General features: G+C 42.1%; 1 protein-coding gene across 1 annotated transcript; it reads left to right on the top strand.

Annotated features, from left to right (window-relative positions):
• Nucleotides 1-4,719: 4,719 nt before the first annotated feature.
• Nucleotides 4,720-7,722, top strand: LOC116354773 (transmembrane protein 120A-like). Its single transcript, XM_031796156.1, has 7 exons — nt 4,720-4,992; nt 5,223-5,341; nt 5,460-5,579; nt 5,734-5,793; nt 6,002-6,097; nt 6,960-7,049; nt 7,593-7,722. Exons 1-7 carry the CDS (start codon nt 4,924-4,926, stop codon nt 7,660-7,662), a joined length of 624 nt encoding a protein of 207 aa, XP_031652016.1. The 5' UTR covers nt 4,720-4,923; the 3' UTR covers nt 7,663-7,722.
• Nucleotides 7,723-13,156: the final 5,434 nt, after the last annotated feature.

The raw sequence follows: 13,156 nt of genomic DNA, 5'->3' as shown, positions 1-13,156 counted from the left end.
TTTCCTGCAAGACAGGAATGTCAGTGTTCTGCCATGGCCAGCGAAGAGCCCGGATCTCAATCCCACTGAGCACGTCTGGGACCTGTTGGATCAGAGGGTGAGGGCTAGGGCCATTCCCCCCAGAAATGTCTGGGAACTTGCAGGTGCCTTGGTGGAAGAGTGGGGTAACATCTCACAGCAAGAACTGGCAAATCTGGTGCAGTCAATGAGGAGGAGATGCACTGTAGTGCTTAATGCAGTATCTGGTGTGGCCACCAGCTGACTGTTACTTTTGATTTTGACTCCCCCTTTGTTCAGGGACAAATTATTCCATTTCTGTTAGTCACATGTCTGTGGAACTTGTTTAGTTTATGTCTCAGTTCTTGAATCTTATGTTCATACAAATATTTACACATGTTAAGTTTGCTCAAAATAAACGCAGTTGACAGTGAGAGAACATTTCTTTTTTTTACTGAGTTTATAGTATTTTGTATATGTAAAGACGAGATTAAATCAAGAATAGTCTGATGGGTGGCAATATTAGCCCATCACTTATGAATTATACCCAGTGTAAGGCAAGAAACAATGGCTTTTTTACAATATATTTTTTTACTTTTTCGAATCATAGTCGCACACCTCATGAAGCCTAGCCCATGGGCCTATATGTTTTGATATGGGTTGTAATCATAATCAAAGTGGCCAAATAACTTCTTAAAATTAAGCACATTAATCCAGGGGTGTAGAGCCTAACTGGCAGAGCCTAAGCAGTAGGATTTTCAAGTTTGCGGAAGATAATACTCACCATAAAAATGCACCTTTATAATAAAAGCTTCACATGCATAATCGCATTTGTGGTCACTATTGATCATGGTGTTTTCCCACTAATGGAACATTCACGCTTATAGCCTACTGCCGTGTGCGCATTGCTGTGCTTATAATGTGAAGAAATAGACTAATAGTTTATCACATTTTAAGCTAAACTTTCTGATCTGTTGCATTGAGTAAAAACGTTTTTTTTTCATGCTAGTGGTTGTATTAATTTGGGATCTATTGCATCCCACAACTGTCCCGGACTATGTTTTGGAAATTGTATTTCTCGAATAGAATAGGTTGACTTTTGTACGATGGGGAATAGTAGATTGACATAGGCTATTGCTTTTGCTGTTCGTTAGGCCTACTCATCTTGTTGGCTGACGAAAAGTAAATGTGGACTGTTTTTCCAATATCTTCAATATGCACCTCAGAATTGGATAAGGACGCACGCAGTTGCGTCCCCAAAGTGTCTGTCTTCACTTGTAGCCTGTGAGAAAGACCCAATAATGTGATGGAGAGCCATGTGAGTGAGAGGTGCAGCACTCAGGGAGAAGGGAACAATGGCCACTGGCCGCAAAAGGCATGGAATTCTTTGAGGGTGCATTACGGCCACACAAAAGGGATACCGCTGGGAAATTGTAGGGAGATTAGTTGGACCGCAGAGTGAAGGAAAAGCAGCCAACAATTGCTCAGCATATACGGGAACTTCTTCAAATCTGTTGGAAAAGCATTCCAGGTGAAGCTGGTTGAGAGAATGCCAAACTACTTTGAAGAATCTCAAATGTTAAATATATTTTGACTGGTACTGTAAATCTAACAAGACTCCAGATATACTATAACTCCTTTGGCAGGTAACCAGCTCCGAAGAAGCAGGTAACTTCCAACGTGGGCAGTTTTTGCCAGATCCAGTGCACCCTTCTTCTGTTCTTCATTTGCACAATTAACCAAAACAAGATCTCTTCTAGTCAGAGTTAGAGTCCCACAGATTGGTGTGCAGGGATGGTAGTGGTCCCAAAAGCCAATGGGGACATAAGGATCTGTGTGGACATGACTAACTTGAATGAGGCACTCTGCAGAGAGAGACACATCATACCATCAGTGGAGCAGTCACTGGCTCAGTTGGATGGCTCACAAGTCTTCACAAATCTGGATGCCCGCTCAGGTTTCTGGCAGATACCGCTGTCATCAGAGAGTAGGGAGCTCACAACGTTTATAACACCGTTTGGCTGTTGCTGTCCTGACCATTTCCAAAGACGCCTGTCCCAGCTGTTGGATGGGCTGAGTGGCGTCATAGTCCACGCGGACGATGTGCTCGTGTGCGGAAGCGACAGAGCAGAACAGGATGTAAGGCTCACAGCAGTTCTGACCCAACTCCAGGAGACTGGCCTGACACTAAATGAAAAACGCACTTTTGCACAGTCAGAGGTCTTGTTCTTGGGACACAAAATCAGTGCAGCTGGAATAGAGCCGGACCCGGAAAAGATCAGTGCCATCACAGATATGCTCAGACCCCAGAATGTGGCTGAAGTCAGGACCTTCTTAGGCATGGCCACATATGTGGGTAAGTTCCTCCCACAGTTTTCAGATACAACCAAACCCCTGAGAGACTTACTTGCCAAAGAGAATGACTGGTCATGGGGTCACATGCAACAGATGGCTTTTGACAAAATCAAAGGAGACCTGGCCTCACAGAGAGTGCTGTCCCAGTATCATCCCCACGCTAAGACAAAGGTATCAGCAGATGCATCATCCTTTGGGCTAGGGGCGGTCCTCACACAGATGCAGGACAACATGGAGTGGCGTCCAATAGAATACATCTCCCAAAGCTTATCCGACACAGAGCAAAGGTATGCTCAAGTGGAGAAGGAGGCATTGGCTATCACATGGGCATGTGAAAGGCTCAGCCAATACCTTATTGGCCTGCAGTTTACAGCAGAGACTGACCACAAACCCCTGTTGGCTCTGTTAGGGACAAAAGCACTGGACGACTTGCCTCCCAGAGTTCTACGCTTCTGCCTCAGATTACTGAGGTTCACCTACAAGATGGTGTATGTGCCAGGGAAGGCACTGATCACAGCAGATGCACTCTCCAGGGCCCCAATTAAATGTCCATTATCAGAGGAGGAGCAATGTCTAGAGGGTGAGGTACAGGTGTCCATTAATGCAATAAGGGACAGCCTACCTGCATCTCAGACCAAACTGCAGCAGATTGCAGAGGAGCAACAACGAGACCCCATCTGCCGACAGATAGTGCAGCAGTGCAAAAAGGGATGGAGGAACTGCCTCAGCTGCTGAAGCCCTATTGGGTGCACCAAAGTGACTTCCACTGTAATGGAGACCTTCTTATGAAAGGACAATGGATAGTTATCCCAGGGACTCAACCAGAAATGCTAGACAGAGTGCATGAGCGACACATGGGGATAACCAAATGCAGACTGAGGGCTCAACAGTCGGTGTGGTGGCTTGGTCTGAGTACTCAGATTGCCAAGTTGGTGGCCCAGTGTGAGGTCTGTACAAAATGTCAACCTTGTCATCCGGAGCCACTGATGGCAACGGAGCTGCCAAAACGGCCATGGCAAAAGGTAGGGGCAGATATGTTCTATTGGAAAAAATTACACTTATCTGCTAGTGGTAGATTACTATTCAAGATACATTGAAATAGCAAAGACACCCATAACCACATTAGCTGGTGTTAATGGATTAAAGTCAATTTTTTTCCAGGCAAGGGATCGCTGAGGTCCTGGTTACAGATAACGCTCCCCAGTTCTCTGCAAGCTCCTTTTCTGTTTTTGCCACAGAATATGCCTTCACACGTGACCAGTAGTCCCTACCATGCACAGAGTAATGGTGAGGCAGAGAGAGCTGTGAAAACAGTCAAGGAACTGCTGAAAAAGAACAAGGATCCATACAGGGCTCTGTTAGCTTACAGAGTTACACCACTGTATCATAGGCCGTCACCTGCCGAGCTCCTGATGGGCAGGAGGCTGCCTTCCCCATTGCCTGTCTCGCTGGCTCAGCTTAAACCCCGATGGCCTAACAGGAAGGCCTTCGCTGAGAGGGACAAACGGCTGAAACAAAACACAAACTGGAGACTTTATTCGGAGACACCGTGCTACGGAGAGGCCAGAGCTGACCAAAGGTCAACATGTGAGAATTACAAACTCAAAGACACCAGTAATAGTGCTGAGGAAAGAGGATGCCCCACGCTCCTATGTGGTGGACACAGGCTCAGAAGAGGTAGGAAGGAACAGAACACACCTCAAAGCTCTTCCAGATCTACCAACCACACAGACTGATGCCACAGAAAATGCATAAGAGGGGGTGAAGGAGAGATAATACTCACAGAGCCACAAGCGCGCCAAAAAAGGGATGTGAAGACACCAGAGTGGCTGAAAGACTATGTTACGTAAAGAGAAAACATACTGTTGGGGACCATACCCAGCAAAAAGAGACTGTACCTAAGACCTAAGACCTGAGACCTAAGTTAATGTTCATACTGTTTCAGGATGTGAAGTAGTGTGTTAGAGAATAACACTGGTTTCCAAATTGCATTTCAGTTATGGTTCAGTGGTTATGCATGTTGAGTTCTTGTTCATGGGAGAGGGGAAGATGTAGTAGGATGTTCCTTGGGGGTATCCGTACCTATGGAGGGTTAGGTTAGTAAACATGCTGGAGCTAGAACCTTGTTGTCGTGCGTCCTTATTTTAGATAATACTACAGTCAACACTGCACTAGGACTGTTGTCCAAAACTGGTGTTAGTTGCAGAAGTAATAAATGAAGAATACGAGTTGGATTGGGAGAACGTGATGAAAGATGTGTTAAACAGATAATTGCAAGAGAGAACAATGTCCATGTCAATCAAGCATATTTGTAACAAAGTCAAAGTTCACTGCCTGCCATAAACAGCCCGTGTACACGTAATACACACTCCCTGAAAACGTTTCACATTACATTGTCAGGAACATAGTTTGTTCATATAGACTTGAGCTGCTCTCTGGTAGATTTAACAACAAGACCCTATTGACATTGCCTGTGATTTTGAGCAGAAGGCCTCTCTACCAGCCAGAGGACACAATTCCAGGAGGACACTAAGATTTCAGCAATTGGGAAACTCACAAAAGTTAGAAAATATGCCTCCAAGTTTGACAGCTGCACTGCAAGAGTGGGAAAGTCTAGAGAAAGAGTATCATCAGATTCAGGTGAGATGTCAGATCCTATTCTAATACAAATCAAATCAAATGTTATTTGTCACATGCGCCGAATACAACGGGTGTAGACTACCTTGCAACGCTTACTTAGTTACATAGTGTTACATACAGTAATCACAGTGGTTCATCAAGGAAGAATCATTAGAATAGATGTAATAGGCTATACATTATTGTCAGTATCTTCTATACTGATATGATGATATTTAAAATTTCGTTACTAGGAGAGCCACCGGCTATACTTGCAGAAACTAGAGGAAGTTTCCAAGCTGCAGAGTAATTGCTCTTCGTCTATCGCCCGCCAGCGGAGTAGACTTAAGGACATGTCTCAGTTAATGAAGAAGTAAGTTAATGCACATGCATACACGCTCTCACATACACACCTTTGCTCTCCTTCTCTAAATGGTTTCATGCACCCTAACACTGTTTTTCAAGGCCCTCTATCCATCCTTTATAAACAGATGCAATAAGGAGAGACTGACAGAGGAGGATGTAAAAACCTTGGATGAAATCAAGGAGCACATCAAAGCAAGACCCAACACTTTCTTTGAAATGGAGGCTTTCCTTCCAAAGAAAAATGGGTACGAGTGTCACTACATTAAAAACATTATTTCACAGGTCTCAGGGGAGGGACATGTGAAAGAGTTGTTGGCTGTTTTCCTATTCTGAGGATTTATACATTTCAATGGCCAGTTAAATAAAACAATTCTCATTCACATCTCACAAACTATACAGGTTGTATCTCAATCTTGTTCTGGGCAATGTAAGCGTGACTCTTCTGAGCAAACAGTCAAAGTAAGTAGCTTCCACTTCAATGAATTTGCTAACTCTTAGAAATTTGAACATACTGTACTTCTTATCTAGTGAACCATAAACCCATTTGTCATTCTATTCCAAATGTCCCCATCAGATAGAGCTGATAATGAACAAATCATAAATAATCTTTCAACAGATGGCAACAGTGTGACTTTGCATGATTAGAAAAATGTTTCTTCCTCCTCAGATTTGCCTACAAAGATGAATATGAGAAATTCAAGCTGTACCTCACAGTTATACTGCTCCTATTCGCCTTCATGTGTTATTGCTTTGTGAGCTACAGGTAAGCTTGAATAGCTATGAACACAAACAGGTAAACAGCAAAGACCGTGACGCAACCGCGGTGCACACAAACACACACAGAAAAAATTATTACCCACAAAACACAGGTGGGAAAAGGCTACCTAAGTATAGTTCTCAATCAGAGACAACGACAGAAAGCTATCCCTGATTGAGAACCATACCCGGCCAAAAACAAAGAAATACAAAAACATAGAAAAAAGAACATAGAATACCCACCCTAGTCACACCCTGGCCTAACCAAAATAGAGAATAAAAAGCCTCTCTATGGCCAGGGCGTGACACACTTGATGGTTTTGTTGCAAAACGCTATATACTGTATCTGCCTCACACTGAAAAATAACTAGTGATGCTAGGTTTTACACAGTCAAATGTGACAAAGAACATTTTTTTTTATAAAGAACAAATACAAATGATACATTTGTGACATCAATATATATTTTTTAAATGTAAAAAAAAAAGATCAATACTTACATTTGACATTTTAGTCATTTAGCAGATGCTCTTATCCAAAATGAGCAACTTAAAATTAGTGCATTTATCTTAAGATAGCTAGGTGAGACAACCACATATCACAGTCAAATATACAAGATACAAACATTCCATTTCACCTTAACAATGGCTATATAGCGATTTGCAACGAAACCCATTTTAATACACATCTAAAATCTATTCATAAAAAAATCTGAGAACAGTAATACTTTGCACACACATGAAGGTACCCATAAGCAAACATATGTCATTCAACCCTGTCTAGTGTCTGAATCTCTCTCTCTGTGTGAGCGTGCGTGTGTGCGTGTGTTTGTGTGCGCGCATGTTTGTTTGTGTGTCTGTACCCTGTCTAGATTTGTTGACGCAATCCTCAATTTCTTGCTGGTGTGGTACTACTGCACCCTCACCGTACGGGAGAGCATCCTCATCAGCAACGGGTCCAGGTAGGCCCGTCAGTCTTCAGACCTAATCCCTGGCTAGAGATGATACATTCTTACACTGCTCAACAATAAATTACTTTGGCAAAATAGTAACTACTGCCTCCCGAGTGGCCCAGTGGTCACTACAGACCCGGGTTCGAGACCCATGAGGCGGCACACAATTGGCCCAGCGTCGTCTGGGTTATGGGAGGGTTTGGCCGGCCGGGATGTCCTTGTCCCATAACGCTCTAGGGACTCCTGTTGCGGGCCAGGAGCATGCACGCTGTCATGGATGCCAGTTGTACGGTGTTTCCTCTGACACATTGGTGCGGCCGGCTTCCGGGTTAAGTGTGCAGTGTGTCAAGAAGCAGTGTGGCTTCACCTCTCCTGAGTCAGTATGGGAGTTGCAGCGATGGGATAAGACTGTAACTACCAATTGGGGAGAAGTTAAAAATATATATATATATAAAATAGTAACTACTACAGTATGATGCATTTATATAAGTACTCCCTCTTCATATTTGCCTATTCTGATTTTTTTCTTGTTGTATTTGGTTAATGTTTCAGGATCAAAGGCTGGTGGGTTTTCCACCATTACGTCTCAGCCTTTCTGTCCGGAGTCATGCTGACATGGTGAGCAAACTCAGGAAGCGCTTGTTGCCAATAGTTGATCACACACCAACCACACTGTAGGTTTTTTCATAGGCAGTTTCCATTTCAAGCAATGGTATGATAGATGGCAAACAATAGAATCCAGTTTGCATTTTCTATTCCTTGTCAATATTTTAAGTTCATTTACTGCAGTGGGCTAAATCAGGGTCACACTTAGTGTTTCTTGGTAGTCTTAAACAAATCGACTTTGAAACAAATGTATACACCTCACACACATGGCTATGGGTTTAAAAAAAGAATTGAGATTGAAATATAACAAAACTGTTTGACATAGAAACACCAAATTGATTTAAATAATGTTTATTCCACCCATGAGGCCACTAGAGGACGATCTAGTCATTTGACTGCAGGAAAGGGGTACGCACTTTTCACAACACCCAAAAGTCACTTATCATACACAAGAAAATCAGCAGGAAATTAAGCAATAAAATCACATATTACATAAGTAAGTACAGTACCAGTCAAAAGTTTGGACACACCTACTCATTCAAGAGTTTTTCTTTATTTTGACTATTTTCTACATTGTAGAATAATAGTGAACGCATCAAAACTATGAAATAACACATATGTAATCATGTAGTAACCAAAAAAGTGCAGGGCTGGGGAGTAACAGATTACAAAAAAGTGTTAAACAAATCAAAATATATTTTAGATTTTAGATACTTTAGATACTTCAAAAGTAGCATTCTCTCAACCAGCTTCACATGGAATGTTTTTCCAAAAGTCTTGAAGGAGTTCCCACATATGCTGCTTTTCCTTCAATCTGCGGTCCAACTCATTCCAAACCATCTCTATTGGGTTGAGGTCAGGTGATTGTGGAGGCCAGGTCATCTGATGCAGCACTCAATCACTATCCTTCTTGGTCAAATAGCCCTTAAACACCCCATTGTCCTGTGGAAAAACAAATAATCGTCCCACTAAGTGCAAACCAGATGGGACGGCTTATCGCTGCAGAATGCTGTGGTAGCCATGCTGGTTAAGTGTGCCTTGAATTCTATATAAATCACTGACAGTGTCACCAGCAAAGCACCCCCACACCATCACACCTCCTCCTCCATGCTTCAGGGTGGGAACCACACATGCAGAGATCATCCATTCACCTACTCTGTATCTCACAAAGACATGGCGGTTAGAACCAAAAATATCAAATTTGGACTCATCAGACCAAAGGACAGATTTCCACCGGCCTAATGTCCATTGCTCGTGTTTCTTGGCCCAAACAAGTTTCTTCTTATTGGTGCCCTTTAGTAGTGGTTTATTTGCAGTAATTTGACCATGAAGGCCTGATTCACACAGTCTCCTCTGAATAGTTGATGTTGAGATGTTTCTGTTACTTGAACTCTGAACTGCAATCTGAGGTGCAGTTAACTCTAATGAACTTTTCCTCTTCAGCAGAGGTAAGTCTAGGTCTTCCTTTCCTGTGGCGGGCCTCATAAGAGCCAGTTTCATCATAGCGCTTGATGGTTTTTGCGACTGCACTTGAAAAAAATGGACTGACCTTCATGTCTTAAAGTAATGATGGACTGTTTTTTCTCTTTGCTTATTTGAGCTGTTCTTGCCATAATATGGACTTGGTCTTTTACCAAATAGGGTTATATTCTGTATACCACCACTACCTTGCCACAAATGAACTTTTAACAAGGCACACCTGTTAAATGAAATGCATTCCAGGTGACTACCTCAGGAAGCTGGTTGATAGAATGCCAAGAGTGTGCAAAGCTGTCATCAAGGCAAAGGGTGGCTACTTTGAAGAATCTCAATTGTAAAATATATTTTAATTTGTTTAACACTTTTTTGGCTACTACATGATTGCATACAGTGGGGCAAAAAAGTATTTAGTCAGCCACCAGTTGTGCAAGTTCTCCCACTTAAAAAGATGAGAGAGGCCTGTAATTTCCATCATAGGTACACTTCAACTATGACAGACAAAATGAGAAAAAAAATCCAGAAAATCACATTGTAGGATTTTTTATGAATTTATTTGCAAAATATGGTGGAAAATAAGTATTTGGTCAATAACAAAAGTTTCTCAATACTTTGTTATATACCCTTTGTTGGCAATGACAGAGGTCAAACGTTTTCTGTAAGTCTTCACAAGGTTTTCACACACTGTTGCTGGTATTTTGGCCCATTCCTCCATGCAGATCTCCTCTAGAGCAGTGATGTTTTGGGGCTGTTGCTGGGCAACACAGACTTTCAACTCCCTCCAAAGATTTTCTATGGGGTTGAGATCTGGAGACTGGCTAGGCCACTCCAGGACCTTGAAATGCTTCTTATGAAGCCACTCCTTCGTTGCCCGGGCGGTGTGTCATGCTGAAAGACCCAGCCACGTTTCATCTTCAATGCCCTTGCTGATGGAAGGAGGTTTTCACTCAAAATCTCACGATACATGGCCCCATTCATTCTTTCCTTTACACGGATCAGTCGTCCTGGTCCCTTTGCAGAAAAAGCGCCCCAAAGCATGATGTTTCCACCCCCATGCTTCACAGTAGGTATGGTGTTCTTTGGATGCAACTCAGCATTCTTTGTCCTCCAAACACGACGAGTTGAGTTTTTACCAAAAAGTTATATTTTGGTTTCATCTGACCATATGACATTCTCCCAATCTTCTTCTGGATCATCCAAATGCTCTCTAGCAAACTTCAGATGGGCCTGGACATGTACTGGCTTAAGCAGGGGGACACGTCTGGCACTGCAGGATTTGAGTCCCTGGCGGCGTAGTGTGTTACTGATGGTAGGTTTTGTTACTTTGGTCCCAGCTCTCTGCAGGTCATTCACTAGGTCCCCCCGTGTGGTTCTGGGATTTTTGCTCACCGCCCTTGTGATCATTTTGACCCCACGGGGTGAGATCTTGCGTGGAGCCCCAGATCGAGAGAGATTATCAGTGGTCTTGTATGTCTTCCATTTCCTAATAATTGCTCCCACAGTTGATTTCTTCAAACCAAGCTGCTTAGCTATGGCAGATTCAGTCTTCCCAGCTTGGTGCAGGTCTACAATTTTGTTTCTGGTGTCCTTTGACAGCTCTTTGGTCTTGGCCATAGTGGACTTTGGAGTGTGACTGTTTGAGGTTGTGGACAGGTGTCTTTTATACTGATAACAAGTTCAAACAGGTGCCATTAATACAGGTAACGAGGACAGAGGAGCCTCTTAAAGAAGAAGTTACAGGTCTGTGAGAGCCAGACATCTTGCTTGTTTGTAGGTGACCAAATACTTATTTTCCACCATAATTTGCTAATAAATTCATAAAAAATCCTACAATGTGATTTTCAGGATTTCAAAAAATTATTTTGTCTGTCATAGTTGAAGTGTACCTATGATGAAAATTATAGGCCTCTCTCATCTTCTTAAGTGGGAGAACTTGCACAATTGGTGGCTGACTAAATACTTTTTTCCCCCACTGTATGTGTTATTTCATAGTTGTGATGTCTTCACTATTATTCTACAATGTAGAAAATTGTAAAAATGAAGAAAAACCCTTGAATGAATAGTTGTGTCCAAACTTTTGACTGGTACTGTATAAAAAAGTGCACTAAACACAAGTACAGACTGACCAGGGAAGTGAAACTAGACAGAAGATAAAAGCTAAGACAACAGAGAATCTGAGTAAGCCTGTGTGAAGGTGTGGATAGGTGTATGGATTGTGGGGTCCTGACGTGGCGAGGGAGTTCCAGAGTTGGGGAACTACAGTTCTAAAAGCCTGGTCTCCCATGGAGAGGAGCGTGGTGTGAAGGATGGTGAGGAGGCCAGCGTCCGAGGAGTGTAGTGAACAGGTGGGAGTGTAGGGATGCAGGAGGACAGTAAAGGTATGTGGGCGCCAGTCCATTGAGTGCTTTGTAGGTGAGCATTAGCAATATAAAGATGATCCTGTATTAAACTGTTAGGAGGTGAAGTTCAACAGTATACAGTATATAATATATAATAATATAATATAATAATATAATAATATATACTGTATTTAAAAGTCATTGTCTGATGTCTCTTAGGCCTGAGGATACCTGTACCAGAATTTCAGGAACCAATTCCTCGCCTACTCTTTGTATCAAAGTAAGCTTTCGTACTTAAAAAACAAGGAATACATTAGTGTTACAACAATTGTCTAGTTAAAAAAAAATGTCAACCACTTCTTTGTGTGTGTGTGTGTGTGCATCACAGGCATCGTTCACTGTATGCAGTACTACTATCAGAGCGGCTGTCTGTACAGACTAAGAACCCCTGGGAGAAAGACACAACATGGACCTGACTGTGGGTGAGACACAATGTAATAATTACAATGACCCTCCATGTTATAGCTACATAGTTACAGATACATTTGAGATACATTGTTTACGTCTACGCTGTGTCCATCTATCTTTAGAAGGATTTCAGTCCTGGGATGTGGCAAGGGCTGACATTTCTTCTGCCCTTCCTGTTTTTTGGTCATGTGAGTATGCGATCTGGCTGTGTGATTCCTCTCAGCTCAGCATTTGTTGATCTGGAGTTAGTTTGCTTTGTCACGTATGTAATGCTGAGTCACACTGAGGCTACTTTGTTGTTGCATAGGGATTGCATAATATATCACACATACAGTGCCTACAAAATGTAATCACACCCCTTGACTTGTCTCAACATTTTGTTGTTTCACAAAGTGGGATTAAAATGGATTTCATTGTCATTTTTGGTAAATCTACACACAAAAATGTGAACATTTATAAAAATGTAAAATAAAACACATCTTGATTATATAAATCAAATGTTATTGGTCACGTACACATATTTTGCAGATGTTATCGCAGGTGCAGCAAAATTGTATATCTAGCTCCAACAGTGCAGTAATACCTAACAATACAATATGCACCAATCCCCAAAATAAAAAAGGAATAATTATGAGGATGAGGATGAGCAATGTTAGAGTCCAGAATATAAATATATACAGTTGAAGTCGGAAGTTTACATACACCTTAGCCAAATACATTGTTTTTTCACAATTCCTGACATTTAACCTAGTAAAGATCACCACTTCATTTTAAGAATGTGAAATGTCAGAATAATAGTTGAGAGTGATTTATTTAAGCTTTTATTTTCTTTCATCACATTCCCAGTGGATCAGAAGTTTACATACATTCAATTAGTGTTTGGTAGCATTGCCTTTAAATTGTTTAACTTGGGTGAAACGTGTCGGGTAGCCTTCCACAAGCTTCCCGCAATAAGTTGGGGTGAATTTTGGCCAATTCCTCCTGACAGAGCTGGTGTAAACTGAGTCAGGTTTGTAGGCTCCTTGCTCGCACACGCTTTTACAGTTCTGCCCACAAATTGTCTATAGGATTGAGGTCGGGGCTTTTGTGATGGCACTCCAATACCTGACTTGGTTGTCTTCAGCTATTTGCCAAACTTTGGAAGTATGCTTGGGGTAATTGTACATTTGGAAGACCCATTTGTGACCAAGCTTTAACTTCCTGACTGATTCTTGAGATGTTGCTTCA

Source organism: Oncorhynchus kisutch, linkage group LG18, assembly GCF_002021735.2.
Source record: "Oncorhynchus kisutch isolate 150728-3 linkage group LG18, Okis_V2, whole genome shotgun sequence".
NCBI lineage: Eukaryota > Metazoa > Chordata > Actinopteri > Salmoniformes > Salmonidae > Oncorhynchus > Oncorhynchus kisutch.
This window is presented reverse-complemented; position numbering and strand designations above follow the sequence as displayed.